Source organism: Topomyia yanbarensis, chromosome 3, assembly GCF_030247195.1.
Source record: "Topomyia yanbarensis strain Yona2022 chromosome 3, ASM3024719v1, whole genome shotgun sequence".
Classification (NCBI taxonomy): Eukaryota; Metazoa; Arthropoda; class Insecta; order Diptera; family Culicidae; genus Topomyia; species Topomyia yanbarensis.
Genome location: NC_080672.1, coordinates 67,082,141 through 67,098,665, shown reverse-complemented (window position 1 = coordinate 67,098,665; position 16,525 = coordinate 67,082,141). Strand labels below are relative to the sequence as shown.

Below are 16,525 nucleotides of genomic sequence, written 5' to 3'. Positions count from 1 at the left end.
ATCGAAATTTTATTCATGTTGCAAAAATTCTACTTATTAGTCAGCTCATACATAGAGTACAGGTATAGAAGCAAGAACATTTTTTCCGGATAGCCTGTAAGCACTTGAATAAAAATTCGTAACATGTCACCATATCACTCAATTTTGCATATGTACGAGAATAACCTTTATATCCCTGTTTGCACACAATCCAGCAAACATCGTAAGCTGAAGGCGTTTTTATTGCGAGAGAATAAGCTGAACAAGAACTGTTCAAACCATTATATAACTAGATTGTTTGTTGAGAAGGTCCGTATACTGATTGCTGAAAGTCTTCTAGGTAATCATAGCGCCGGTTAGCGGTACCCGAACAAACGTAAAACCCATAATTCCTCCATGTTCATGGTCCAAATTCACCCCCATTGCATGGTGTTTTGATAGTGCTTGAAATTGATTCAACCCATGAAAACACAATCAGCATGGTCCGAAAATTCTCATATAAAAACCATATTTGGGTTTATTCATGGGTTTTCGAGTCCATTTTATGGTTCTGAAATTTGGCACGGATCATATTCAGGGTATTTTTATGGGGTAAAAAGGTGGTTGAACCCATGTCATTTTAAAACGACAGATATATTTCTTGCACATATTGAAAACTTGGATGTCAATTATCAATGCCTCAAGAATCTGATCTCAGATTTACACTGAACTGTTGTGGGGTCTGTTCAAGAGCTTTGAGCAATATTCATGTTTTATTCTAACATCTCGAAGGTGACATTGTAACATGACCAGAACCTACGTAAACACTCTGATTTAATTTGGAGCCATATTGGCCAGTTTCGAGTAATCTAGAACCGATTTTGGGGCCTTTGTAGAATAAGCTGCATTTAGCTAAGCGCTCGTTACTCCGTGGAAAATGAATTTCACTATCGCGAAAATCTCTAGTTGTAGTTTCAAACGTGTATACTCCGTGGTGTTGCAGATAAATAACAGTAACTACATGAACAGGGGACCAGAAAGTGGTGGTGTACCTAGATGCCTAGATTTACATAGAATCAGTAGTTAAATTTCAATGGAACTTTACTGAACATTACCTAAAAAAACATCGATTTCGTGATCAGTGCACTGCAGTGCACTAAACTCGAATCAATATTCATGGTTCCATTCGTGCCTTGAAAACTTATTCATGATACCGAGTATGTTGGTCACGATTCACCATTTGTATTCGTAAAATAATTCACAAAATCAGAAAATACTTTTTCACTTTCATGATAAAGGTAATAAAATATATAGTTTTATGCATGATATTGACATTTTCAGGTTGACGATTTCACAGAACCCAGTATTGTTCATGGATCCGTAATCTTGTGCTTGCATGCTTGTGAATAAGTTCGTAAATTTTGAAAATTATTTTCACTTTCATGCAACTCTGCACATAGCCTTGAAAATTTCACGTGGACTATTTTACAAAATTTGACATATGTTTCATACATATAATTTCATTTCACGAGCTGTTTCATAAAAAATTGCATTGTTGTATCCAACCAGTCATAGGTGCGACCGGTAGATATAAGAAAACTATTAGGATCCTGAACGTCGTTCTTTATTAAATAAGATTCAGCGAATACTACGCTGAGCGCAAAAAATACATTAGAGAGTCACAATTCGTGGTAATGAATTGATTCACAAAACTATAAAATATCGCTTATCGATTACGCTTTCATGATCCCGTTCATATTCCTCTTCAAAAATCTGATAGCAAACTCAACAAAAAAATCATGATAACGTGCAAAGAAGTTATGAAATTCGTGCCTAAGCTCCCAAAATCATGAACGTGAATCACATTATTCTGCTAGAGAAATGAGATGGTAAACTCATGAACAAATATCATGACAATGTACTTGATATTACGAAAATCGTGACTAATCTCTTGACATCATAAACATTGTTCAATTCTCGACTCATTTAGTCGATGTAGTTAATACAAGCCAGTGTTTTTTAAATTATGAACTAGAATCATAAACAAAACGGAACATATTCGGGACGCAACCACAGTGATTATACCAAATATTCGAGTGCAACGCGAACGCCATGTGTTATTGGCGTGAACTAGTTTTGGAATTTTCTTTTAGAAACTGGTGTCAAAGTAGTTATAAAGTAGAGATTACATTCCTTAGATAAAATAAGGTGTCATTTGTTTCTATGCAACCATTGGTTGAAGCATCTGTTCCACTACAGTATACCGTTAACCATTTCATTGATTTGTTTGTGCCCGGAAAAATTACTGATGACACAAAAAAATGTTTCGACCAGTGCGACGCTGTACTCTGTCTATTGAGGTTGTATACGCTTTTTGCAAACCATGTTCGTTGCTATACATAATATAACAAACTGCAAAAGGCGACTTTTTCAAATAAAACGCTAGATTTTTGCTTGGCATGTCTTGTCAAAACCATTAAAGCAACCAACAGTGTTCCTAGAATATTTTCGCTGCCAACGTATTTTTTCCATTGAAGTGGTCCCTTAATTGGAAAATCCGCGTAAAAAAAACTCAGCAAAAAACTTAGAAAATTTTTGGAAGTTTTTTTTGCGCGGATTTCGCAATAAAATATTCCTTATTCCGGTTTGTGCAAGTCCTTTTGAATGCAAAGGCTTAGAAGATTTTCGGAAAGATGGAAGAGACGGGTCTGGAAGACTCCTTATGACCCTCACCCCAACAATATGGATATTTTCGGAATGGTATTGAAGAGTAGGTGCCAGAAATTGATTTTTGACGCCATTTTGAAATCAAAGATGGCGACTTCCGGTTTAGCGAAATTCGCTGTAACCCAATCAATATGGGTACTTTCGGAATGGTCTTGACGAGTAGGTGCCATAAATAAATAAATCTGCACCTTCCGCGCAAGGTTTTCCATGAAAATTGATTTTTGGCGCTATTTTCAAATCCCAAATGGCGACTTCCGACTTAACGAGAATCTCTACAACTCGATCAACATGAGTATTTTCGGAATGGTTTTGACGAGTAGCAGACAAACGGTTGGCGTCATTTTCAAATTCTAGATGGCGACTTCCGGTTTACCGAAATTCCCGCATGAAAAATCTGGGCAATCATCTAAATCACCCTCAAATATAAAATCTAATCATAAACCAGCAAAATGTAAAATATTTTTATGTGTTCATCCAGGAAAGTGCGGTGAGAATGGAAGAGAGAGAAGAAAGAGAGGTGTTTTAATTTATTCAAATTAAACATATTGCTTAAATTTAAGTAAATTCAACTGTTTAATTAAAACTATTTGTACTACAACTTCAACTTCCAAAAATACCAATATTGATTGGGTTATAACGAATTTCGCGAAATCGGAAATCGCCATCTTGGTTTTAAAAATGGAGTCAAGAATCAATTTTTGGAACCAACTCGTTAAGATCATTCCAAAAATACTCATGTTGACTGGGTTATAGTGAATGTGGCTAACCCGTCGCCATCTTGGAATTCAAAATGGCGCCAAACATCGATCTTTGTCTCCTACTCGTCAAGACCATTCCGAAAATACCCATATTGAATGGGTTATAGCGAATTTCGCTAAACCAGAAGTCGCCACCTTGGGTTTTAAAATGGCGCCAAACATAAATTTCTGGTACCTACTCTTCAAGACCATTCCGACAATACCCATATTGCATGGGTTGTAGGGAATTTCCGCTAAACCGGATGTCGCCATCTTGGATTTCAAAATGGCGTCAAACATAAATTTGCAGCACATACTTGTCAATACCATTCCGAAAATACCCATATTAATTGGGTTATAGCGACTTTCGCTAAACTGGAAGTTGCCATTTTTGATTTCAAAATGGCGTCAAAAATCAGTTTCTGGCACCTACTCTTCAAGTCCATTCCGAAAACACCCATATTGATTTGGTTATAGCAAATTTCGCTAAACCGGAAGTCGCCATCTTTGATTTCAAAATGACGTCAAAAATCAATTTCTGGAACCTACTCTTCAAGACCATTCCGAAAATACCCATATTGATTGAGTTATAGCGAATTTCGCTAAACCGGCAGTCGCCATCTTTGCTTTCAAAATGGCGTCAAAAATCAATTTCTGGAACCTACTCTTCAAGACCATTTCGAAAATATCCATATTGTTGGGGTGCGGGCCATAAGGAATCTTCCAGACCCGTCTCTTCCATCTTTCCGAAATTCGTCTAAGTCTTTTGCATTCAAAAGGACTTAGAATATTTTTGCAAAAACTGCGTTAATTGTTAAATCCGCGTAAAAAAACCGCGTTAATTGGAAAATACGCGTAAAAAACCGCGTCAATTGGAAAATCTGCGTAAAAAAAACCTCGTAAAAAACCACGCAAAAAAACCTGGGTGTATAGCATTTTGGAAAATTTTTGTAAATGCATTTTGATTTAAAATATTTAAAATTACATTCTGTAATAAAACTACAGTTTAGTATGCCAATTAGTATAAATTTTAAAAACATGCATAAAGTTATCGTTAAAAAAACTTTTTTACTCCAGCATGCAATCACATTCAAAATGTGTCTTTTCTCTTTAGGTTTTTGTTGACAAAATATAAAAAAAATAAGAATTTTTCTTTTTAGGCAATTTCAATTTTTAGGATTAAAATTTGTTTTTGTGAAAAATTACACAAATCTTTTCTTCAAAGCCGTGTTGTGTCCGGCGGGCTATAATCTTTTTGCACAATTCCAGCCAAGAATAGAATCACTGGGAACCTGCTCCCATGTCGTAAGAGGCGACTAACAACATGCCAGGCGTTTCTAGGTCAAGGTATTACTCCGTACCAAAGACTTAACCTGGACCTGGACTTTAAGGTTTTGGCTTTATCCATTCTGTATTGAGTGAATCACTGACATATAATCACCTTTTCTAATTCGCTATTCCCGATTGTGTACCAACGTTGTAGGTTCCTTCTGGCGGTTGTAGCCGTAAAGGATGAAGTCTAATTCTACACTAAGTAACAGCATATATTAATACACCGGCTCTTCCACGCCAAGGTATAACTTTCAAAGCTTTGGTTTGAAAACCGTATTCAAAAAAAGTAAACTTTCATGTAGGAAATTTATTGAATTGACCCAATATGAAGCTATCAAATTGCACAAAAAGTTTTTGTGTGGCAAACGATCTGTAGATGTGTCAAAATAAGTTTTTTTTATCAAATCTGGAACCGTGTACCGACAAATCTACATTGACGGATACCTCCAAAAGTGACTTCTTGAGGTCTTGAAGCTCTTACACTAGCTTTATACTACTTTTGCTTTCCTAAGCAGTGGTAAGGGATTGTCGTATAGGTTGGGACGCTGTATAGGTTGGGACAGCTCGATATTTTCGTTCCTATGCAGTGTTGCCATCGGTCATTTTTAGCACATACTAGACTCGATTGTAACTCACTTTTTATACCAAGTTGAAGTTATAGTTCATTATTGCCACAGCTGCACTAAGCAGTGTCAAAAAACGAGCGAAAAATCTTTTGTTGTGCTGATTTTTGCGCCATCTTAAATTGAATCTTTTTCATCGAAATTTCAACGTAAATAATTTTAAAGTGTTAGGAAGTAACTAAAATGTTATTACCGATCAGAGTTTTGCATTTGCTTAATTGGATTTTTTTTCTTAGAAAAATTGGTTGGGACAAGCGTGTCGTATAGATTGGGACACCATACAATTACGCATGCGTACAAGATTGCGTACAAGTTTTACATGTAAAAACTGTGAGTCAGATTAACTTTGTCAAAGGGAAGTAAATAAGTCTTTCAGTTACTTATTCTTATTCGAAAATACCAATTAACAAATAAATATCAACCAAAAATAAATATAATGCATTAAAGTTTAAATTGCCTTTAATTATTTAAATTGTTTGAAGTGCCCCAACCCATACGACACTTTTTTTGGCCATTTTGCCGTCATGTAGAAAACTGATCCTGAGTCTTATTTAAAATTGCAAGTAAACATCTTCTATTCGCAGACATTAAGCCACATAATATATCTACAAAATAGTGTACTACAAGCTAAAAAATATTGTCATGGAAACAAGATATCAGCATCTAAACAAACCCGTCCCAACCTAGACTACATTCCCTTACACATTTAGACACTCCAGCACTTCACTCTGTCAGAAAATGTAGGACTATCGGTAGCTAAAACTTCGTCAAATCGCACTCCTGGTCCTTTCTTCAAAATAATCCAGTGCAGTACTCTGAATCACTCATTCGAGTTTGAACCGCTCATATGGTAGTCGGTAATTGTAAGGATTCTTGCTCTCCCATCCATTCTTCTTCTGGACCGCCGATGGATCAAGAGCCCTTGTCGTTGTGTTTATTATATTTATTACGCATAATAAACATGTCGTTTGCAATTTGACATTTAACCCAATTATGGAAACGTGTCTGATAGGGAGAGTGGAGATTCTAAACTTGTCATTAACATTTCGCAGTGAATTTCTTCATATTCATTTGGGTTATCTTTTATACTTTTTGTATGCTTTCTTTACACTGCAAACGTTGGAAATGATTATGGAAGTGTTAATAATAAGCAATCCCAAGTAATAATTTAAGTTTTATAGCACACTACAAGTGCAATCTAAGTTTTAAGAGAGACTTCAAGAGCACCATAAAACCTCAATTGTTACTAGGGAATACTACCGATGGCCGGCTGCTCGAAGTTCAAATTGCTCGTTTCAAATTCTAGGAAATCGATCGCGAGCGACTTTGTACATATTGCTAAGATCATATTGTCTATAGATGGATAGACCTTTATTATACTCCACACGGCTTTATCCTTTCATGCAACCCGCGGAAGAATAATTTTTAAATGCCAATTCTAACGGTATTCATATACTTTTCTACTGGAGTTCGCACTCCTGAAAACTTTGATCTAAAATGAAAAGACAAAGCGCTTGAGTACTTAGCTAAATCACAATATCTACCAAGATATATCATGATTCAGTTCCCTACCTACTAACACCAATCATATCCTGCGACACTTCTGGATCGTGCAGAGAATTCCTCGGTCATAATAGTCACGAGTGTTGAACTAACATTCCTTCCCATCCCAAAATTGACCTGCATGAGCATGGCCATCTACGTTAATGATCATACTATAATTTTAGTTTCTTTAGGTTGCACGTTGAATATGATGTCCTACTCCCAAGTATCATACAATTGGTTCAATATGCAATTTCAACAGGTTTTGATCAATCACGGGAAACTCACGGGCGGTCAACTAAGCTAAGCTAAAATTACACAATTATTTAGTGTATATTTTTTTCGTATAGTAGTGTACATTAGCTGGTAGTGCAGCATGGGCACTGTTGTCCTTCTGACTTCAGCTAGATTGAGGTACGTCCCGAGCGTCTGTTCATCAAGGAGGTACGGCTCAAACAGCGTCTGTTCTGGCATCCAGCGGATGAGTATGAAATGCTATATCGCGTCAGCTATACCTAAGGTGGCAGCCCCACCAGCGCGATATAGGTAGCGCGACCCCGGTAAGGTTGCCTACCGAACCCTCCCACTTACCACGAAAAGTGAAGAAGAAAAGAAAAACGAACGATACTTTCGGCAACCGACCCGGCTACGAAATAAGGACAATGATTGAAACCTCAGAACATGGAATGTCAGGACTTTGGATGAAGCCGGACGCGTGAATCTTTTGGCACGCGAACTGCAGACGGTTGGAGTGAGTGTGTCTGCGAAATACAACATCTACTATAGCGGCGGCGAAAAGGAGTCGGTTTCATAGTGATCGACAAGCAGATGAAGGGTGTTATAAGCTGGAAACTGGTTAGCCAGCGAATCTGTGTATTGAGCGTAGGGGCAAATTCTTCAACTACAGCTTGATGAACATCTATGCACCGACAAACGCTAAACCCGATGACGTGAAGGACGCGTTTTACGAGTGTCTCGACAAAACCTACGGAGAGTGCCCAAAGCATGACGTGAAAATTGTTATCGCGGATGCCAACGCTCAGGTCGGTAGAGAAGGCTTTTTCCGTCCAATCATTGATAAGGAGAGCCTTCACTCTGTAACCAATGACAACGGCCTGAGACTAGTGACCTTCGCTGTAGCTGGAGGGATGGCCATCAGCAGCACTTACTTTGCACGCAAAGACATCCGTAAGCACACATCAAATAGACCATGTCCTGGTAGACGGCCGACACTTCTCGGATGTTATAGATGTGAGGACCTTCAGAGGACCAAACATCGACTCTGATCACTATCTCGTTGTCAGTAAGATTCGAGCACGGTTATCAACCGTAGCGAACTAAAGAACTCAACGAACCGCTGCGTTTCAATATCCAGCGCCTCTAAGCAGAAGGTGTGACGGACGAGTACCGCCAGAAGCTTGATGAGCGGATAAGGGAATCAACGTAGACGACAACCTCAACAATCCGCGGGTGTCAATCCACGGAGCGGTGAGCACAGCAGCGCGAGAAGTAATAGGTACTGCTCAGAGACGACCCAGAAACGGTTGGTTCGATGAAGAGTGCCAGAGAGTGACGGATGAGAAAAATGCTGCCAGAAGCCGGATGTTAGTATTTGGTACCCGGCAGAACAGAGAGCGAATCATAGAAGTAAGATGAACCGAAAAAAGAATTCACCGCAGAAAGAAAAAGCAGTATGAGGAGAACGTCATTACTGAGGTGCAAAATGATATGCGGAAATTTTATGAAACTGTCAATGGCGTACGGAGAAAAACAGCGCCGTCTCCCGCCATGTGCAATGACCGTGAATGTAACTTGCTGACAGATAAAACTATGCTAGCAGCCAGGTGGAGAGAGCACTTGAAGACATTTTTGAATGGAGAGAATGTTAGCGCGTCAACGAACCGAATAAGTGACGATGGATAAGCTGTGTAGACACCGACGCTAGAAGAGGTGAAAAAGGCAATCAAAGAGCTGAAAAACTGTAAGGCTGCTGGAAAGGACGAGCTCCCGGCCGAACTTTTCAAACACGGTAGTGAGCAGCTGCGCGAAATATTTCACCGTACTCTTTTGAAGGTATGGGAAGAAGAAGAACTACCATCCGACTGACTAGAGGGCCTCATTTGTCCCTTATACAAAAAGGGACACAGACTGGAGTGCGCCAATTATCGAGGAATAAAGGGCGAACACGAAATTATTGCGACACCGAAAATGTCATGTCAATTTTCTTATAATGTTTAAAATCAAACCAAAATTTTAGGGTAGTTTTATACATATATTTACTTCAAAAATCAAAAGAAAAGTTAATCAATGGAGCTTGAGTGTAAAATTGAACGCATTTTCGCTTGATGCCCTCCATCAAAATCTTTACAGTGTCATCCGCTACCAGTTTCTCAGCTTTTTTCCATTTCCTTAACATGTCCTTCTCGTCTTTGACTGTCTTCTTACTCTTCCGAACTTCCCGCTTCATCATTGCCCAGTACTGCTCCACCGGGCGCAGCTCCGGACAGTTTGGCGGATTCATGTCCTTTGGAACAAAATGGACAGAATTGGCCTCATACCACTCCAGGACACTTTTAGAATAGTGGCATGATGCCAAATCTGGCCAAAATAGCGGAGCTTCGTCGTGCTGGCGCTTCTCGAGGCACTCAGATTTGTAGATCTCGCCATTTACTGTGGCCTTTGTCACGAAAGGCTCACTCCTCAGTCCGCAAGAGCAGATGGCCTGCCAAATGAGATATTTGGAGGCGAACTTCGACATTTTATTCTTCTTAAATTTGTCGTCCACATAGAACTTGCTCTTGCCGGTGAAAAACTCCCACCCCGGAATTTGCTTAAAATCGGCTTTTATATACGTTTCATCGTCCATCACACAGCAGCCATGTTTTGTCAGCATCTTCTCGTAGAGCTTCCGTGCCCGAGTTTTAGCCGTCGATTGTTGCCGCTCATCGCGGTTTGGGAAGTTCTGTACCTTGTATGTATGTAGTCCAAATCTCTTCTTTGCATTCTGGACGTAGCTCTGCGACATGCCGATCTTTTTAGCCAAATCACGGCTTGAGACGTTGGGATTTGCTTTAATCATCCGCTTCACCTTTCCCTCCGTCTTTTTGTTCTCCGGTCCCGGTTTTCTTCCATCTCCTGTGCCGTGATCCAACGTCAACCGCTCCTGGAACCTGTTGAAGCGGTTCTGGAGACGGTTGAATGGTGAATGTTCAACATTTTTCCCAACTGCCGGTGCGACAGGTCAGGAAATTCCAGGTGTTTGGAAAGAATTTGTTCTCTCGACTCGCGTTGGTTCACCTCCATTTTCGTTGCATCGAAAAACACGACTTCGAGTTTGACAGCATGTAAACAATACACATCAATGAGAAAGTGTGCAAAATTTGGTTGATTTTTACCCAATGGTAAAAAAGTTATGCCCTGTTGAATGTGTCGCAATAATTTCGTGTTCGGCCTTTATGGCTCCTCAATTCTGCATACAAAATTATGTCACGTAACAGATTGAGGCCGTTGAAGGAGTTTTTCGTCGGCGAATACCAAGGTGGTTTTCGTGAACCATCTGTTTATTGAATTCAAACGTACGATTCAACGAAAAGAAACGAGTTATGGCAGATAATGGTAGAACATGGTTTTTCGACGAAACTGATTAGACTGATTAGTGCAGGTTGCGAATGAAATTTCGACGTCCTTCATAACCTCAGACGGATTGAAGCAGGGTTATGCGCTGTCAAACATTGCTCTTGAAGGTGCCATCAGGAGAGCAGGCGTGCAAAGGAACGGTACCATCGTCACTCGGTCGCATATGCTCCTAGAATTTACGGACGATATTGATATCATTGGAATCGACCGCCGAGCCGTGGAAGAGGCATTCGTGCCTTTTAAAGGGGAGACAGCAAGAATCAACACCAGCAAGACGAACTACATGATAGCTGGAAGAATACGAGGGTCCAATAGTGATGTTGGTGGTGAAGTAGTGTTAGGTGGTGGTAAATTTGAAGTAGTAGAAGAATTTGTGTACCTTGGAACTCTAGTGAGTGCGATAATGATGTTACCCGCGAGGTGAAAAGGCGTCTTCAGTTGCAAATAGGGCTTTTACGGACTTCGTAGCCAGCCGTAGCCCCGTAGTTTGCAGACGAAGACAAAATTCGCGTTGTACAAGACATTGATAGTTCCGGTTGCCTTGTAAGGCCATGAAACGTGGACGTTAAAGGAAGTTGATCGTAGAGCGTTCGGTGTCTTCGAACGTAAGGTGCTGCGAACAATAATACTCGGCGGTAAAGAAGAAAATGGCATCTGGGGGCGTCGCATGAATCACGAGTTATACCAAGTTTATAAAGGAGTGGATATTGTCAAGCTAATAAAAAACGGCAGGCTGCGGTGGGCTGGTCATGTGGCACGAATGTCGGAAGAACGACAGGCGAAGATAATATTCAGTAGAGAACCGGGAAGAGGCCGACGACTCCGTGGCAGGCCGCGTACACGATGGCTGTTTGCAGTGGAAGAGGACCTAAAAGCACTCAATGTCCAAGGTGACTGGAAGAGATTGGCCCAGGACCGGGTCCAGTGGAGGAGAATTTTTCACTCGGCGTAGATTCAACGAAGCGAATTGTTGCCCATCAAGTAAGTATCAAGTAAGTGTACATTCCCTGTAACTCGTTCTCAGTTATTTTTGCGGCTTAAAATACAGTTTTCGATTATTTTTTTTTTAAGGTAATGCATGGTCATATTTTGCGGTAGGTCAGTTTCTCATGGAATCCTTCATATATTGTATGGTGTACTTTAATGCAGAATTGATTTTTAGAAATGTGCGGCATCTCTCCAGAAATTACCCTAATAGGAATTTACTCGTTCTGACGTATGTATAAAATTAATAGTTGGGAATTATTTTACATTATCTTGACGATGTGATTTGCTATATTTCCTTGCCACTTCCAAGACGTAAAGATACAAGACTTTTTCAAAATGTCTTAGTAGTGGTAGTACAGTAGGCAATGCCATTAATACAGGATATTTTTTTCTGAAAATAGTACAGACATACCGTTCCAATAAAATCCGCGGATTAACTTCAATCACTCTATTAGCATTCAAACCACAAGTCCGCTGTAAAGCTATCTTTTATAGATCTTACCTGGCTTGATTTACTTGATCGTTAAAAAACCAAAACCAGTTATATTTATCCGAACAAATGAATTATCCCAGGAACCAGTAAATGTTGGAATTGCAGGCTTAACTCTATATAGCATAGGAAGGTGTGCATTTTCAATGCATGCCCCATTACAACGCAATTAAATTCGTTTCCCCCAGGCTAATGCATTCTTTTCGGCATCTTTTGATTATAGATATACCATAGGATTACACCGTTGCGTAGCCGCTCTTAATTGTCGTCCAGTTTGCAGGAAACACTCACGGTACACGAACGGATGCCCGGCTAATTGAGTTGTCATATTTTATCTTAAATTGCGTTTTAACGTAGATTAATATAATTTGGACGAGGAGACGAAACATTACCCACTTTGCTGACGAAGGTCGGATAACTGATGAAATAATCCAGCTCATATGAAAAATAGCGCTCCGTTAAAAGTTTTAGCTGAGGACGCGCGACCGACGAAAATAGTGTCACTGTGTTGATGCTGTGGAAAGTACTTAATTTTTTCGGACATCACAACCGTTCCGCCGGACTGCCGTGACTAGAAGTAAAAAGATTTAATTGCACGAAATGCGACGAACGAAAAGTAAGTGGGGAAATACGAGGCGTCCAGGCTTTTTTTGATGACTTAATTAAGGAGACACATGCACCTTCAATAATTAACTAGATCACCTGTTTCCGCAAAAACCGATTACTCTCTAAAAGGTGGAATCGAAATCTTCAAAGATAGGCGTTGACACAATTGCGCGTGTTTATTGGAATTGCAATATTATAGTTGTACATAACCTTCATATAAAATCTCCTTTACCTTTATTATCGTCATCACGGTGACAGTGATCATTATTGATATTATGCTTATGACTAGATGAAGCTGAATGGGTACTTTTACGTTCATAGAATTTTTTTTACTTTTGGGCTCTAAAATTTCATCGCGTAATTTGATTAAATGAAAGACTCTAAATATAACACAACGGTCGCAGTTCGGTAGAAATGTTTTACCGTAAGACTAAATGGGCGCTAATAGCAAATATTTCCAACAAAAGACAATCGCAGATCGATTCTTTTTATGTATGGATTCAAACTATGAGTTAGCTTTCGAAGAAGCAATTGCGAAGGGACTAAGCTGTAATAAACGCCCACGACAAAAACGCGAACTTTAATTTACTAATCACCCACCTGTTCGATCACCTCCTCCAGCAGCCGGCCGTTGGACTGAATCAGCGACTCGATGGCGGGGATCTCCTGGCTGATGGCGTTGTCCTGTGCCGGCGGTGGTGCCGGTGCGGACATCGACGACGACGACGACGTGGACAGATTGTTCGAACCGATGGTGGCCACCGTCGAGGAGGACAGCGACGACGAACACGTCGTTCCGATGGACTGATCGAGCGAGGTATTGCTGGAGCTGATGTTGTTCTGGCTGGCGCTGCTACTGCCGAGCAGGGGATTCTGGTGCGGGTTGGTGGGCCGGACAAAGTACTGCTTGACACCGACAACCTGAAAAATTTGGGGAAGGGAGAAAAAACGATTAGCTTGAAGTTGGAAAAAATATTCTAATCGATATCCATAATCAATGCGGAACGAGGTAGGTACTTAACCTGCAAACAGGTTAACAACAATATAGCCTACGTACCAATCGATCGAAACTGATCGATTCGCATCTGTCATCGTGAGAGGAGACCGATCGAAACAAAAGCGGAGATTGATTGGACGTTTTAATCCACCTCGGTTCGCGTGTAGTGATTGGATTTTTTTTGTATAATCGCAAACAATCGACCACCAAGAAGACAAAAAGGGTTACAGGACACGTAAATTGGCGCGTCACCTTCCTCATCGATGGGAGGCTAATCGATGATATGATTAAATAAGATGAGCTACTGGAAATGACGCTTTTTGTTGGAACTAATAATTGGGGAAGTCGTTGTTGCCGTTTTTGCTTTGCTCGTCTAACCCATTCTGGGCAGGTGCAGCCGGAGCTAGCTGGAGTAAAAAGTCAGACACGATCGGAGAATCAGTGTCGCGTTCAAGTCTTACCATGGCGTATATAGTAAACGAGGGAACCAGGTGGCCCAGTCATTAGAATCTAATTGTTTCGGTCTTCCTGATTTGCGATGGGTCGTTGCGATCCAGCCACAGGGTCGACTACTTATGTATGGTGTTGGCGCTTGGTGGAAACTGTGCTCAAACGTATTGTAGGACATCTTAGTGGCATCAATTGAGTTCAGCATATTTACGAGACGTTTCGTTATGAAAAACAATAGTTTTTTTTGCAAATAATTGAACAGTTATCTGCTGATTTCATTACCTCTTCACTGTACCTGCTTCTGGGAGTTTATATTGGAACTCATTCTATAGCTTTGAATTAGGGCAGACAATACTTTTCACAATCCAGTGATCTTTAAGACCTTTAACAACTCTAAAAAATAAGAAATCATACAAAAAAATTGGAGTCCAGAAAGATTCTTGACTTTTATGGATATAGGAATCAACATTATGTCAACAATGCTCAAATTTGGTATACAGGTTGCTTCCCTACAATAAATTATCTCTGTCCGTTACAATGTTATTCATGACAATTTATGCGAATATCGAATATTTTCGCCCACGTTGTTTATTAACAACAACATTTTTAAACAATTACAGCCTTTGATTTAGGCAAGATTTGCTATCAAAAATAAGTATTAGCCTTATCAGGAGCAACAAAAGATGTCCCCACATTGACATCACCAGTCATACTTCTAAGCCAAGAGAGCATAATGATTTGTTGTGGTAAGTGGCGTAGTTTTTTTTCAGTATTTCTGCACAAGAGTACTAAGAACGTTTTTTAAGGGAATACTTCAGATTACACGGACGCATTGTTATGCTGACTCTCCTGCCAAAGATTACCCGACACGTATTTGTGCCGTCCAGTGCGATTTCCATTCAATATATTTGCTCTCCAGAGCAAGGGCTCCTTGAAACAAGCAACCCCGTGCGTCAACAGATCTACCCATGACTTACTCGAACCGATCACTACACCGTCGATCTCAACTTTGTGAGCGGGAGTGTAGATGTCAATCTCAACTTTGTGAACGGACATGGAGTTAGTTACCAGTAACGTTATCTGCTTGCTTTAGACAGAATATCACAATCCTGAGCTTATCTGAGCGAACTTTCGAAATATCTGTCACGGCTGAATCAGATCTAGAAGAGAATGAATTCCCACATAACACTAGAGTATTCTGTGAAAACGCCCCGAAAATGTATATGAGCTTGTTTTTGGTATTAAAAAGGTCTTACTTCACTATCCGGGCCTAGGTGTCATTCTAAAATCCATAAGATGTGGTATGTAACGAAACTATGCAAGGTTTGCATGCCTGTAATGTCAGAGACATAACCGGAGTGAAGTAGAATACACTTTAAGCTGTTAATGCGAATGCTACAATTTTGACTATCTTCTGATAGGTTATATTAAAACTAGCTATTTCGTTATTTCTAATGGAAATACCGAAATATCGGTACACGTACATCGAAACCTAAAATAGTCCAACATATTTATCCTCATATGGTAACCCTGAAAATAGCATTTAATGAGAGTGAAACAATTCATTGGGCAACAGCAGAGAATCGTATATACTTGTACCGTTATTTCGCTATTTCCATTAGAAATACCGAAATAATTTATTTTGATAAAGCCTTTCAGAAAGTAGTAAAAATTGCAGCATTCGTATTAACAACTTAAAATGTATACTACTTCATTTCGGTAATGTCGTTGACATTACCTACCCATCTTTCTAATCTAAAAAAGAACAATTGTTTTAAAAACCTAATAATTGCATAACCTAAGAGGATTTAAAGCTACACTTTTGTGAAATTTCTACAAAAACAAAATTACGTGTTAGTCCAACGAGCTTTTTGTCCCGTTGTTGTTGTGAATTATTAAAATTTTGAACATTTTTCAAAGCGTTATGATTGCGATTACAGGGGGAAATCTTGATTGAATGATATTTATTAAATTCTCCCAATTAATGTTCTATAGCTAAACTATGATCATATTTCCTTAGGAGGCTCGTTTTACCCCATGTTTTCATAAATAATAATATGCTCGAACCTTAACCAAGCAGGTATTAGAGTGGAGTTTTCACAATTATGGAGCTTTTCACTTGTGTAGCAGCGATATTCGCAAACAAAATAAGTAAAATGCACATTGCGACATTTAGCCGCACATAAAATAATCCGGGCTTAATGTGGATACAATTAATATATTTTATGGAAAAAGTGTTTCTAGCATGATGATACGTAAAACTTTTTCGCCGTTTGCTCCGAGGACCGAGTATTTTAAGTTTCCCCTGGTAGTCTAAAAATGCTCTATAAACTCGCAAATAAACTTTCCGAAGTAACTCGTATCAAATTATCAACAAAAAATCATAATATCAGCATCCAATAAGCCAACACCATCTCCTTTACACAACGAAACAACCAGT

The 16,525-nt window shown here is 39.5% G+C and overlaps 1 protein-coding gene across 6 annotated transcripts in view; it reads right to left on the bottom strand.

Moving 5' to 3' along the window:
- LOC131688486 (RNA-binding protein fusilli) overlaps positions 1 to 16,525 on the bottom strand; it is a 351,529-nt gene that overhangs the window by 180,033 nt on the left and 154,971 nt on the right. For all 6 annotated transcript variants that reach the window (XM_058972767.1, XM_058972772.1, XM_058972771.1 and 3 more), the window contains exon 3: positions 13,239 to 13,559. In XM_058972767.1, the coding sequence (XP_058828750.1) occupies positions 13,239 to 13,559 (321 nt within the window). The remainder of the gene's footprint in view (positions 1 to 13,238; positions 13,560 to 16,525) is intronic.